The 14401-nt window shown below is 54.3% G+C and overlaps 1 protein-coding gene across 1 annotated transcript; it reads right to left on the reverse strand.

Moving 5' to 3' along the window:
- Nucleotides 1-5: 5 nt before the first annotated feature.
- On the reverse strand, nt 6-14265 carry PMM1 (phosphomannomutase 1). Its single transcript, XM_067310653.1, has 8 exons — nt 14190-14265; nt 13067-13184; nt 11709-11785; nt 11081-11172; nt 8515-8614; nt 7464-7539; nt 4259-4374; nt 6-3315 (listed from the first exon to the last, which is right to left on the reverse strand). Exons 1-8 carry the CDS (start codon nt 14259-14261, stop codon nt 3193-3195), a joined length of 774 nt encoding a protein of 257 aa, XP_067166754.1. The 5' UTR covers nt 14262-14265; the 3' UTR covers nt 6-3192.
- Between the last annotated feature and the right edge of the window lie 136 nt (nt 14266-14401).

Genomic DNA, 14401 nt, shown 5'->3' on the forward strand with positions numbered 1-14401 from the left:
GTGGGGGGGGGGGGTATTGAAGCCCTGCTGCTGGCCATAGGACTGCACAGTTCTCCATGGCTTCCCCTTCCCTCAACTCACCCCCAGACACCCACAGCATGCAAGGGCCAGAGCAGAGCTCGGGCACAAAGCAGACGCTCCCTCCATGGCCGTTACAGCTTTAATATGATTGATTTTTATATATGTATATATATTTATATATGTATTTAAATATATTTCTTATTTAACAGTTAGTATCAGTCAGACAGGAACTGCCCGTCTTGCAGGGATACAGAACCATATGGCAACACCGTTCCTGACGTGGGGCCCATCACGTCCGCCTGCTTGCACACAAGCGCTGAGAAATCCTCCCTTGCGCATACTCACAGCACCATGGAGGACCCGATTTTGTCTCTGCAGGTCCCGCGGGTTAGCTTTGGCTCTGTGCTGGCCGGACTGAAGAGCCATGGCAGCCGCTCTGCAGCCAGAGACTGCTCAGCTCTCTGGCACGGGCCTCCTCTGCATGCCTTGTCCTCAGTGGGGGACACATGGGCACCCCTGCGCTACCCATCTGCTTCCCAGCGGACAGGTGAGGTGCCTGCCTCATGCCAAGTTCAGCGTTCAGCCACCTCAATAGCAGCATTTCGGTGCCTCAAGATCCCGGGGCTCCCCAGTTATTTCTGATGCCGCCCTCCTCTTTCTCCAGCAGGACAGGGTCTCCTGGCAGGAGGTGCCCCCCCACTAGCCCAAGCTCAGTGTAACACAGAGGACACCAGGAAAGAGGAAGCTTCCTGAACTTGATCCCCACAATGCCCATGTGGACTCCTCAGCAGAGAAAACAGTGGCTACTGCCTCAAAGGGCAGCTGTGTTTCTACTCTGCACTCCCTGCAATTCTCCCCACACCAAGCAATGCCACCAGGAGCAGCTTTGGACAGAGCCTCCCTTTCCCTTCAAATACACCAGTCACCTCAGTCCCCAAGCCACTGTGGTGTCTTGCACCTTCAGGGTCAGGACCTGATTTTCAACACCACGGAGCTCTCTAGAGATCCTGCTGACTTTGAATTCACTTACAGAAAAAAATAAACCAAGAAAACCACATGTAACCTGATCCACAGTGAAACAGAGAAGGAGGAACCACAAAACATGACTCCTCCATAAAGGTTGTCCCGGAGGGCTAAAAACAGTGGTCTGTGGAAAAGGTACCCTGCATCAGGCTTCTCCAACAGGTCCTCTTCTCCCACTCAGAAATTTTGTCTGGGTAGAAAGAGAAACTCGTGCATCTGTTGGGGATTTCTGGATGCCCGGCAGACCAATGCACTCATGCAGACTTGATGCATTACAGACCTGATGTGTTGTGGAGTTATGAGGTACAGTCAAATGGAGAAGAAAAGCACCCTGATGCTACTGGCCATGCAGCACACCTGCTCTTGCGACTGTGGCCAGGCAACAGTACCAAGGTCCACTCAGGCTTCTGCCAGTGCCAATGTGGGAGCCCTGCCCTGGATCTAAAAGCACCAACGTATCTTGTCTGAGCAACTTGGTCCCTTAGTTAAGTGGTGGTAGCCAGCTGAGAAATCTCTCTCTGCAGTCCAGCTACTAGATGCAAAGAGCAACTGGGCTACAGGGAGAGGCAATTAGAGTGCAAGGAAAGCAGGAACAAGAGAAAAAGGAGAGGAAAAACAGAACCAAGAGACAGTAACAGCTCAGCAGGGACAGTGACACATTGGCAGGGACATGGTGAGAAAAGCTTCCAGGGAGCAATGTGACAAATTTTGGAGGAACCTCTGGCCTCCCCTCTGGGAGCACAAATACCAGGTGCTTGTGCCCCAGGCAGCTGTAAGGAGGGCACCTCCCTGGGGAGGATCCCCAAACGTCCTGCTGAGCACTGAGCTGCAACTAAAGTCACTGATGTGCAGTCACACCCTAGTGTAACAGCCAGGAGTAAAGGGGCAATGTGAGGGAGGAGGTCAGGGCCCAAAGAGAGATTTAGTTTTGCTATGCATGAAAACTCAGAAGAAGAAAGAAGAGGACATATGAGAGTGGCACCGAATAATTGCCTCCCTAAAGGCGGCCATGTAAAGCGAGTGGGTGGAGGAAATGTGGTGGAAAAAGAAAGCTTGGAGGGTATTGTTAAAGTATATATCTCCACTGGCACTAGGAACCAGTTTTGGCCTGTATTGGCCATCTCTGAAAATGTCTCTGACAGAAGAACATGACAGGAAAGCTGAGCACTAGGAAAGGAAGAGGATTTAGTTTCTGTTAATGAATGCCTTGGATAAGATTGGGTACTAACACACCAGTGACTCCAATGCCGAAACATGAGAAGACTGTTGGTAGAGTGTCTGATCCCAGTCTTCCCACAAAGTGCCCTATGCTCATTAGACACCCAGGGGTCCTCCAGACAAGCCAGCTGTCAGACTTGACAACTTCTGCAGGACATGAAACCCATTGTAGCCATTTTTTTTCATAAGGTAAAGAGAATTAGTTTCTTTAGGCACCTGAGCAAAGCCCAGAGTGGGAGCACAGCCATTTTAAAAATATCATTCCCAGGCCATGTCTAAGGACAGTCCCTGCATGGAACTGAGGTGAGGGATGCACACAGGCCTTGAGGTCTCAGGGCAATGCTGATACCGTGTCCCTCTCCGTTAGGGCATACAGCACTGCAACAAGCTGGGGTCGCTGCTGCCCCTTCCTACCAGGGCCTTGGAACAAACTGCTTTATTGGCATCTTGCTTCTCCAGTGAGAGTGCCTGGAGCCTGAGCAGACCCATCTTCCCTGTCAAAAGGGACAAGAGGGAGAGAAACATGAGATGCATATTCCCTTGTGCAGAAATGTTAAGAGAAACAGAGCGAGAAAGAAGAGAAAAGGGGAGGGAGCAAGAGAGGGACACACACACTGTCATGACTGGCCATTTCGAATGCTTTCAGATCAAGAAAGCAGGTATTGCCTCCCACCTAGGCCTGAACTGGAAAGAGAAGAGTTTTTCTGGAGAGAAGGGCTGTCCAATCCCACAGACTCCAGCCATAAATGGGGAGTGCTGAAGGGCTGATCATCTGAGCCCCTCTTCTGCACACCCACCCGCATTCACATATTAAATCCTGACCAGCTCTGGAAAGTGTTTTCCAGTCTACCCTGAGCAGATTCCTCAAATGAAGGTGCTTTTCCTCATGGGGGAAGAGAGTGGTGGAGAAGAGCTGCAGGGATCTCACAGTCAGCACTCATTAGCTCTCTCTGGAAAGAAGATTTCACGACATCGCTGGACGGTATCCTTGGGGGACTGGACACTATGTCCCACCGTTCGGGGATCATCATAAATTTCATAATCGTTCCCTCCCTGCACGGGAATACAAAATAGGGAAAAAGTTAGCAGAGCCTCGTCAGAGCCTCCTCCTCCTTTGACAACCCAGAGCTTGTTTCGTCCTGCAAGAAGCCTCCATTTGCTGCTGCAGCGCAGGTCTCCCTTGAGCTGGGGCAGAAGCCAGGAGCATGCGGCTAGCCAGCTGGGTTCATGCACACCTTGGCAGGCAGTGACCCTGCAGGGAATGGGCTGGTCGGGCTTTGCTGGCTCACAGAGACATGCTGCTTGTTACCCACGTGCCAGCAGGGAGGCAGAAGAGGCTGTACTGAGAGCCCTGCTCCTGCTTCCCCTCTTCTGTGCCACCTTAGAGCATGGGAGGTGTATGGTGGAGAGCACCACATCCCCTGGAAAGGACAGGGAAGGTCCTAGACCAGGATAGCTTGTCTGGGAGGGCAGGGTTAACCCCTACCCTGCTCATGAAAGGTCTAGCAGGAGATGGGGTGGGCGCATCTGGGCAGGGGAGGTTGCCAGCATCTGGAAGGGAAAGGGCCAAGCAGATGGCTAAGCTGGTCTATAGCAGCAAGGAAGCACCACTCTCCACCAGACTAAAGGGAAGGCAAAGCTGTTCCTGAAAAGCCCTCTCCTAAGTGTTTAGGGCTTGTCTTCTGGGTCGTATTGGCCTCAGGAGTGGCTGACACCCCCAGACAGTGCTGGGGGAAGGAAAGCAATACTGATGTTGACCCCAGCACAGCAAATCCAAGGTGATTTCTGCACAGTCCAGCCAGACTTGCAAACATTATGAGCCTGCTGCAAACACACCCCACATGACAGCATCTCTCCCTCTTGCACCGCTAGAGGTCTGTGTTGGCCTCTGGCAGAGGCTCAGGCGCAGGGACCGTGGAGGGAGCAGCTCTGCGCAGTGCTCACTAGGCTGAACAAGAGAAGGTGGCCAAGCACTGGGCTACCGGAGCATACTCACAGGGGTTGTCTCATTTCCAAAGAAGTGGATGGTGTCAAATCGCTCGTCGTCAAGGACGTTGAGGCAGTAGCGCTTGTCCCAGCCCTCTGGGAAGACGTCAAAGCTGATCATGCCACCTGCCAGCAGAACGAAGGGCATCAGGCACTGTGGCTGGGTGCTGGCAGGGTATCCTCCCACCCTGGGACGGACAGGAGGAGGGGAAAAAGGGTGGACACGCGCAGAGAGCCCTCCCCACACAGCACCCAGGCATCTGCCTCCCTCCCTGACTGATCTTCCAGCATGTGACCAGGACCATGCCGTTCCTATGACAACAGGCAGGGGTGACATCAGCACAGCTGGGGCGACATCAGCACAGCTCCCGTGACAACCACGGATGCAAGCAGGACCCAGTGGGCATGGTGGGGGAGTTGCAAGAGATGGCTCTGTCAGGGGCAGATTTGGGGGTTATGCCTTACAGATCAGCACTGACGCACTCTGCATCCCACATGAGGCAGAAGTGGGCACAAAGCCCACGTCCTCAGATAGATACCAGCATCAAGCTCTCTCCTAGGCTCCTGTGCGGACATCACCGACATTTCTAAAACCACTGCTCTGAAGCTACTTAACCCTGCAGGTATCTGGAGCTCCTGGTGTTCTGCAAACACAAAGCGAACTCTGCATATCACACACCTTGGGTCCCCACTTGCCATGCTGCAGGCCCTGAGCGGGCTTTGCACGCTGCTCAAGGAGCATGGACTTTGCCACCACCGTACCGTGAGCCTGTTGACCTGCTTGGGGCCCTGTCACCTCTCATCACTGAGTCAAATGCAGGCTGCCAACAGCTTGAGAGGTGTCAAGGCAGATGGGGCAGACATACAGAGGTAAGGGAGCTTTCCCAGAGAGCCTGTATATGTGTGAACATCCACACGCACAGTACTGTCTAAAAAGGTGAGAAACAAGCCCTGGCTCTAGATCAGGCAGAGTTATCCCCAGCACCCCCGCTCCCATTTTGGGTGTACACTAAACCCCAGGCAGCACATTCCCCATCCTCTGGGGCTGTTCCGTGCTGTGTGGGAAAAGGGATTTGAATCCAATCCTCTTCTGCATCCACGCTGTACAGTTAGCCCCCTGCCCCACCAGCAAGCTGACACAGCCAGGAGCAGCATCAGTGAAACACTCCTCCCAGAACAGTCAAAGCCCACAGTTTAGGGCATACGTATATTTGGGTCTCGCTTGGAGCCCAGAGGAACATGGATTTGAACTGGGATGTCCCTCACCCCCCAGTTCAGACCCCTGCTCCACTGGGTCCCCAGTGGGGTGATGTCGTTTGCCTGTTTCTCTAGGCAATCTACCAGGCTACCAGCAATTCCGGAGTTTCACCGTATCTTTCATCGCAAATAATAATCCTCACCTCTCTTAGGAGGGAGACAGTTACCCACGGGGGAAGGTCCCTGCTGGAGGGGAGGCACCCATCCCTCAGGCTGCTCGGAAGTGTATGTACTGATGACTTCCTCTGCTCCTCCTTGGCTAGCTGAGGTGCCCTGTTGGTTTGGGGGGTCCCTAAACTGCCACTGGTTCCCCATGCACAGGGCAAGGAACCTGTGTGCGCAGCTCAGGGCAGAGGATTCATGAGGAGGTAGGGTGACCCAGGCAAGGCACTGCAATACTGAAGGGAGCAAGTGCCCTAGGAGATCAGGTATGGGGAAGTGTCTGGGCTCACAAAAGGAGCCTGCAGCAGAGCAGCAGATAAACCTGACCGCCCATTTTCCAGGACAGTGCCCTCAAAATCCTTCCTCTTTTTGTATCCAGAGTCATTTACCTGTGAAAAATGCTGCATTTCTCCTGGTTCTGGGCAGCAAGAAGGGCTCCTGATGACAGCCAAAGCGGGGAGGAAATCAGACAGAGAGGGGAGTGAGGCCTGCATCAAGGACAGCAAGCACTGTCCCTGGTCTGGGCAAAGCACAGGTCCAGGGGGCTGCAGCGAGATCTCCCATCACCTCTGGGTCTTGTGCCCTCCACAGCCTGGGACAAGGTGCTTGGAGCCAGCCTGCCACAAGAGGCCTGTTTCCATGTGCCCCTGTTTTTGGATGCCTGACCTGAGACACCCCGTGCTTTCTCTGCAGAGAAGCTGGGGGCCCGCAGCTCCCACTGTCTTCATGCTTTTACACCAGGGGCCGGAGCTCTTGATGGCAGCTTCCCAAAGTCAGAGGAGAAAGGCCCATTGTTCTGTTCTTGTCCCCTGTGCCCTTGGGGACCTGGCTGCAGGGCCTTTGTCTTTCTCTGCTATGACAAATGATCTGTGTCAATGCTGCGGGCAGCACAAGATATTCTTGGCAGGACACTGAAGGGAGAGGGGAGGGGACACTCTCAGGATGAAAGCTCTTGGAAGACCAGAGGGCCAAGCGCTCTGTACTGGCTGGTGCTGTGCACAAGAGTGGAGTGTCACCTGCCGCATCCCAGCTTCGTCATCCCCTTGCCCTTTGGCTAGATTTCCACGTGGCACCTCCTTATGTTAAAACGTACCTATCCTTTCTGCAGACAGTCTCTTCCAATTTCAGCCCCATCACTTACATAACACCTCATTTTCCTCCCCATCCTCAGTACATTCCCAAGATAGCTCAGCTTCTCCTTCAGTTCCTCGCCTTTGTTAAGTTGGCTGTAAAAGTGCAGCTCCACCCCAAGAAGTGGACCTGCAAAAGGTCATGGCATGGAGAGACAAACTCCCTGCCACTTGGCAGCTCCAAACAAAGCTCCAGAGCGGAGAAACGCGTGAGGATCCTTTCTCTCTTATACCACTGCATTCCTAGAGGAGTCTGTGCAGAGGACTGGATGTGCCTGGAGCTCTGCCGGCAACCCTACTGCTGATGCTTGAGCCAAAACAGACCTCCTGTGCAGGGGTGGGCTCAGCAGAGCTAACTAAAATAAGGCACAGAAAACGTCATGGGGCAGAAACCAGTCTGTATAGCCAATTCCCCAAGAAGAAAATCTACAGCACAGTTTATTCTCTGCCCATTGCCTTGCTGTGAATGTGCCACCCTCAAAACAGCTCTCCAGGAATAGAAGCTCTTTGTCCTCTTGCCAGGGTCCCCCTGGGGAGCACTGCTCCAGTGTTCACCCAACCAAGCCCCTGGAGGGAATAGCCAGGATTCCTACTGCCCTTCCTAGAATTTAATGGGAAACACAATAAAGAGGCCAATACAAAGCCAGGGTAGCACCCTCTGCTCACCTCGAGAGAAACGCAGGCCTTTGCCAGCAAACTCCCTCTGCAAGGCTGCCACAAACTTCTCCCGGATCCGCTCTTTCTATAGAGGAGAAGAAGGAAAGGGGAGGAAGAAGGGTTTGAATAATTAGATGTTGACAGTCTACCATAATCTGCTGAAAGACATTTGCTGGGCAACTCTGGTGCATTTCTCTGCTCTGATCCCACTTCCCCTTCCTACCTCCCTAAGCCCCAAGGGAACTCTGTGCTCTGCAAGATCCTGAACAGACACTAAACTGACTGCCTTCAGTTCCCTCTTGTCTGACCCCCTCCTCCTGGACAGTTTAACAATGTTTAGCCAGCTTCCATCAGTCCGACCCAAGGCCTGCTTATAAGGTCGTTAGCTTAGGCCAGATTCAGCAAACTACTGGGAACAGCAGATCACGCACCCTCCTTGGCAATGAAATGCATCTGCTTCAATTTCCCAGAAGACAAGTTCATAATCCAAAGTTTCCAGCTTTGCTTACGTCTTGCAAAGTCTGACTGATCCCTATTTCCCAAGAAAGCTCCCACAGGTAGAAACTGCTCTGAGTGCAGGCCAAACACTTCAGAGATCCCAGTCTGGGAAGCCCATTGGTTCCAGCTCTTTTAGGGCTGGGAGAGTAGGAGAGAAAGAAATGGCTGCTGGGCCATCCTGGAGGGGTGACCTGAGCTAGAAAGTTTCAGGCTCTCTGAGGGTTTTCAGGGGAATTCCGTCTTTGTTTATTGTGAACGAGGAAATACCCTGTGAAATAAATGCCTTATTCCCTGGGGGTCTCCCACAGCACAAGGAACACTGTTGGCAGCCCCACTGCATTGGTGGTCCCCAATGAAGCCAAATTCTTCCCTTTATCTGTGTCTCTCCTTGGGCTTTCTGACCATCAGTCCTGTCTTCACCTTGCTGTGTGTGTTGGCGTGGTGCCCAGCTTGGAGCTGGGCTCCTTCCCTTGGGCAAGGGAGAAGCAGACAAGACCCAAGAGCTGTAACGCTGCAAGATCAGCGGAGAAGGGGAGGGTGAGCCCAGGACAGGCCCGCATACCTTGTCCAACTCAGAGAACTCGATTCGCTCCTCTGGTGTGCAGCTCCGTCCGATGGGGGAGATGTTCAGCATCCCATTGCGAAACTCAATGAAGGTCCCTCTGTATGCAGGCAAGGGCACAGGGTTACTGGAGGGTTTTACAACGGGGGCAGGCAGAGAGAAACAGACCTTTCCAGGGGAATGACTGCTCAGTGTCTGCAGGAGCACACAGCAGGAAAGACGCTGTGTCCACCCGTGGGTGCTTGTGCTTCAGGTATACAAGAGCCTCAAAGACGCCCAAGAGCCCTGCTGCAGCAGGCTGAGGCCATGCTTGAACAACTCTACTTAAGGTCTCCCAGAGGCTCACAATTTTATAAAAGGAGACTGTGAAAAGAAGAGAAATAAACCATTCTTGTGCACCCTGGAGACAGGCTGGGAGCAATGGGCTTAGGTGAGATGCTAGGAAATATTTTCTATTGTTATAACAACTGCAAGGACAGCTGTTCTCCAGACCGCACCAACTGCCTGTCGGGACTGTGACATCTCCACCCTGGTGGCTTTTAAGATATGTTATCTGTGGTAGATGAGTTGGGTGGAGTTGGCAGTACCTTGAGGCAGTAGGATGGAGCAGGTCAATGTAACTCACTACTGATGTAAGGTGCTGGCTGATGATGAACAATCAGCACCTCATTGTGGGTCGTGATCAGGTAGGACCTGCAGGGCCTTTGTGTCTCTTGTTTTCCCCTCCCTGCACCTTTGACTGTGGTTCTTATCTAAGCTCACACGGACACGACTGAATTTCCTGCTTGCCACCCTCATCCTGCACTGGCACTACTACTCTGCCAGTCCCTCACTGGGCCGCTTCAAAGCACTAAGCTGTCAGAAAACTATTCCTTTCTCTTCTCTCTGCTAGAAACCTGGCCAGTTTTGTTGACTTTGTCACTGATTTGGTAACAACTTCACACCTTGGAATAGCTTTTTGAGGGTTCAGCCCAGTACCAGCACTGGTGTTGCAAACAACAAGGGATGGCATGCACAGTCTATTTGAAAATAGAATAAAAGCTCTTGTGGAAACCTAGCTGGAGAAGGAATATCCCCTTCCCTTTCCAGCTGAGGAGCCCTGAACTCACTAACCCTTTGACATCCCTCCCAGCCCTGTCTGCTGTTGTTCTGTGATGAAGCACTGAACCTGAGACTAGCTTTCCCCACCTCAGATCCTGTCTTACAGCACACTGAAGGAAGAAGGACACACAGGCAGCCATGCCTACAGCCTGCTGGGCAGCACCTCAGCAGTGCCAATGTTGTCCCAGATAACACCAAGGGTCTGGTGGTTCATGCCCTAGGCCAGGACTCAGGAGACACGGGTTCAAGCCCTTGCTTTGCTAAAAATCCCAAAAGCCTGAACCCACAGAGACATTTAGGAGCCAAAACCTTGCTGGGTGTTGGGCAACCAGACATCAGTGAGGCAACCAAACAGCCTTGAGGTGTCTGGGCCCCAGCCCACAGTTTTGGGGACATGTTTAGCCAGCACTCCTGCCAAAAGGAGCCAGCCACCCTGGCCCCTCTCACAAGTGCTCATGCTGCCACATGGTGACTCAGATCAAAAGACTGATTTGGATCACAGTTTAGCAATTTTCATTCAAGTCTTAATTTCAGCCAGAGCACTCCCCTGTGCAGGTTCACCATACAAACACTGGTGCTGACATGGGACAGAGCAGGCACAAACAGCTGGGTCAAGAAGAGGGCAGAATGGCTTCTTTCAATAGCAGCGCTGGCTCATGCTGACTTCAAGCATTTATGAAATTGTAGTCTGAGGGGTGTTTTGACGTTACACCCAGACTGGTTTAACTGCGAGCTGCCTCTGAAGAAGGCCATCCTGTTCTCCCCTTCCATGTCTCTGCCATCTGTCCCCTCTCCCTTGTTTCTGCTGGATCTAGCAATGGTGTGATAACAGGGCAAGCTGATCCAAGGGGAAACTATCCTTTTCTTTCCTTGTGGTGGACTGGTTGTCCTTCAGGCCAGGTGAACAACCTCACCCTGTGAGGCTGGATCCGATGCAGGGGAAGCAAACAGGAGCACATGGTTGGGAGCACAGCAGGGCCAGCCCTATTACCAGTGGCTTGAAGTGACACTGGGTTAGATGCAGTGTGAAACTACGTGCTCAGCCTCTGGACTTCCCATCTGAGGACTTCAGCCCTCCCATTCTTTGTCTGTTTGGAGCCTCATACGAATGCTTATGCCTGATGCTCTGATGAGGAACGAGCTGTTACTATTGTCTTAAAACAGCTGCAGGCAGTGGCTGTACCCTGCTTCTGAGGGAAGAAAATCTGAGGGGGGAAAGAGCAGGCATTATGTTAACAAATACTGCAAACTCTCCAGAACAAAGACTGTCCTACATGGTTTGCCCACATTGCTCAGCTCAATGGGACAATGATCCTGTACAGGGCCTCTAGATACTAACAAAAACCTGCCAGACCTGGAGCAAAGAACAGCTGGGCTATTGAGCTTGTCTCAAGAGGCCTCTGGAGGACTGAGTTCCCTAGAAATCAGTGACACAACTCCCGTTTGCGCAGGCTCAAGCCTTTACCGTTTCTTGGGCAGCTTCAGCAGCGCCATGTAGTTGAGACAGAAGTTGATTAGATCCTGCAGCAGCTCTTCTCCCAGGTGGTCCTGAATGGCCTAGGGGGCAGAAGGGGGAGCAAGGAAGAAGCTAGAGACACATGAAGCCCAGATTCCTGCTAACTTGTCAGGAAGAGAGGCTCTCCAGAAAACAGCAAAGCCTTTTTGGACCAGGCTTTTCTACCCAATGTGGACAGTATGCAGTGAGGGCAGCACAAGACAGCAGGAACAGTTCTTTTTTCCGGCCTCTTTGGCTCTTCTGCCCCACAGGAGCATCAGCCGCACAGCCTCTCCTGGGGCTAAGCAGCTGCCATACCTGAGGTGGTCCTGGCTGTCTCAGCCACAAAACATGTGAGCCCCATGACAGACAACATGTGAGCCCAACAGCCCAACAGTTATTTGTGGGGAGGGCAGGCTCCAGGCTTTGCTCGAACCCAAGAACATGAACAGGAGGAGCGGGACAGGCAAACCTGGCTGCTGGGGAGAACAGAAGAGGTTGCCCTTCTGAATGGGACCAGACACTTTTTCCCACAGCACTCATGAGATGCACAGGGATGGAGAAGGAGAGTTGTGTTTGTGAGAGCTGCTGGGCCTACCTGCTTGGAGACCAGTTGCCCGTTCTTGTATTGCACAGTACCATTCTCAGCAAAGACATAGTCAAATTTATTGATGACTGGAGGGGAGGAAACAAAGGAGGAAAAAAAAAATTAGTACTGCTTCAGCCTTTGCCTAGGAAAAGGGGCCACATGAAAAGAGAAATGCTGCCTGTATTCAGGACCCAGGGAGCCTTTCTCCATAATCCTTAGCATCACACTTCTCATCTCCCAGCACTCAGCAAATGAGCGCCATCCCTCACCGTTCCCTGCACAGTAGGGAGGGACATTATCTTCAGCTCCCAGGTGGGATGCTGAGGCATGAAGGGGGAAGGGACCTGACTGAGCTCACAGACTGAATCAGTGGCAGAACCGAGATAAGAGCTCCAAAACACCAGGCTTTCCATCGCGTGCATGTCCTTCTGCTCCCTCTCTTCCCTTCCCCACTGCCAGGATATTCCCGTGATGTAGTTACTGGTTATCTAATTCCAGCCCCTCCTGGGGGCAGTAAACAGACCACTGCCGACTCAGCAATTAATCTCATGCTCCCTTGAGCCGTGAATTACTTCATGGTGTGGCCTCTCTCAGCTAATGAGGCAGAAGAGAGACCTTAGTACCCAGCCGTGTGTTTTACACTGATATTGGAGAGGGAAAACAAGGCAGACCGAGACAGGTCGCCTGCCTTGCTCTCCCAGTCCCTCCTCTACCTCCCATCCCCGTTTGCCCTGCCCAGGTAGAACTGGCGGCTCATCCCCTGCCCGCCACTGCTCAGGGCCACCTGGTCCATAGCACCATGGGCGTGCAGGTGAACAGCTTGGGCACCGCCGCTTTCCATCTGTTCTGGCTCTGAGCTTAATCGAGAACTCATCAGAGACCCCAGTCACTGAAGGGTGCGCGGCTGAGTAGCTTGCAGAGCAACAGGGAGAGAGCAGGGGTGGAGGCAAAATTCACAACGGGCTCTTGATTGCTAATTGCAGGAGCTGCAGGAGCAAAGAAGATCCCAGCTGCTCTTGCAGCTGCTGTGGCCCTGGACTGGGCCCAGCACAAGACCTGAAGGGGTGGGTTAACAGCACCCCCACCTGCTCTCAGCAGACGTTAGCCTTTGAACAGCAGCTCCGTGGCTCCTTGGGCACCACCAGCGGCCAAAGGGCAATGGCCACGAAGACAGGCTCGGAGGCAGCTTGTTGATTTTGGATGTATGTGATCCCTCTGGATACAAAGAGGCCCCCTGTGCCGTGGTACATGGAAGTCCCAGAGGCTATAAAACGTGGATTAGCTCCTACGCTCCCTGGTATCTGCCTGCTGCCCCCCTCTTGCCCCCCGGTGGCTGCTCCCTTCCTCCAGTGCAGGTGGCATCTCACCTTCGTCACCCTCACCCAGCTGCTCGGCTATCTTGGAATAGTCGGAGCCTCCCACCACCCCAATCTTCACTCTCTTGCGCAGCTCCTGCAGGAACTTGTCCACTTCTGGTTCAATTTTCTGGAGGAGTGGGAGGAAAAGTGACAGGTTATACTGCAGCAGGGGGAGCAGGTAAGCCACGGGCCCCAGAGCAGCCCGCAGCAGAGCCACCACAGACAGCTCCAGCACTGGTGGCAGCAGGGTCTGTCCTTTCCCCCCTTCCCCAAACATCCCTCAGGCCGAGTGAAATGATAGCCCCTTGCTTTCTCCATCCGTCCGCAGCAGCCTCCGCGAACCGGACATGGGTGGAGGCAAAAGCGGCTCCCACGTGCGGGCAGGACTCCGCTGGCTTGGCTCCTGCAGCGCTGCACTTGGCCAGGGCAGCAGGCCGCCCCACGCCACGCCGTCGGGTTAGGAGAACGGGGAGCCGGACGTACAGGGGGAGGGAGACGGGGAAGACAGGCAGCAGAGGAGGAGGAGGAAAGAGAAACCCCCACGTGGGGCGTTCTACAGATGTGCCAGCGCACCTGTGATCGTTTGCGTCTTCCTACCTGAGGGCGGATACTGGTACCCGACCTTCCCACACTCCCCGGCGGGCCATGCCCTGTGCAGCCGCAAGGGCAGAGGGGAACAGGGAAACGCGACCCCCCACGGCCCCTGGGCAGCCCGGAGAGCTCAGAAACCAGAGCAAGAGCACGATGGGGCAGCTTCCCGCGAGGACGAACCACGAATTGCCCCAGGTGGGAAAGACACAGGGCAGGAAGGCAGCTACCCCTGCGCACTCCGGGGCCCACGAAGCGAGGGGGCGCCCGGGCTCCCCGCGCCCCACACCGGGCCGGCCTGCGGGGAGGGGGCCAAGCGCAAGGGCCGAGCAAAGCCAAAAAAATAAAAATAAATAAAAATGAAAAAGGACAGCGCCGCTGTTCTGTGGCTTTGCTTCTCCATCCCCTGGAGAAAAAGGCCTCTGCTGGCGGGTGACTCCCCCCGCTGCAGGTCTCCCCCGTCCCCGCCGCGTGCGACCCGCGCCGAGCCCGGCGGGCGGTGGCGGGGGGGCCCCGGCGGCCGCCCTCCCGCTCCCCGCGGTACCTGCCGCGCCGGCGTGAGGGTCCCGTCCACGTCGAAGAGGCAGAGCACCCGGCCCCCCGCCGCGGCAGCCATCGCCGCCGCCGCCGCCACCCGGCCTCCGCGGGGGCGGCCCGGGGGCGGTGCCGGGCGGCGGCGCCTCCCCACGGCGCCGGCCCGGCCCGGCCCGGCTCGGCCGACAGCGGCCTTCAGCCGCGGCCCCGCTCCGGGGCTGG

This window comes from Apteryx mantelli, chromosome 1 (assembly GCF_036417845.1).
Source record: "Apteryx mantelli isolate bAptMan1 chromosome 1, bAptMan1.hap1, whole genome shotgun sequence".
Lineage (NCBI taxonomy): Eukaryota > Metazoa > Chordata > Aves > Apterygiformes > Apterygidae > Apteryx > Apteryx mantelli.

What these genes read in the sequence shown, in the direction of transcription:
- PMM1 (XM_067310653.1), bottom strand. Translation starts at nt 14,261, where the DNA reads ATGGCTGCCGCGGCGGGGGGCCGGGTGCTCTGCCTCTTCGACGTGGAC. An exon ending in GGCAACTGGTCTCCAAGCAG is followed by an intron (nt 11,173 to 11,708) that starts GTAGGCCCAGCA and finishes TCTGCCCCCTAG; the next exon opens with GCCATTCAGGACCACCTGGG. An exon ending in AGTTCTCTGAGTTGGACAAG is followed by an intron (nt 7,540 to 8,514) that starts GTATGCGGGCCT and finishes TCTCCTCTATAG; the next exon opens with AAAGAGCGGATCCGGGAGAA.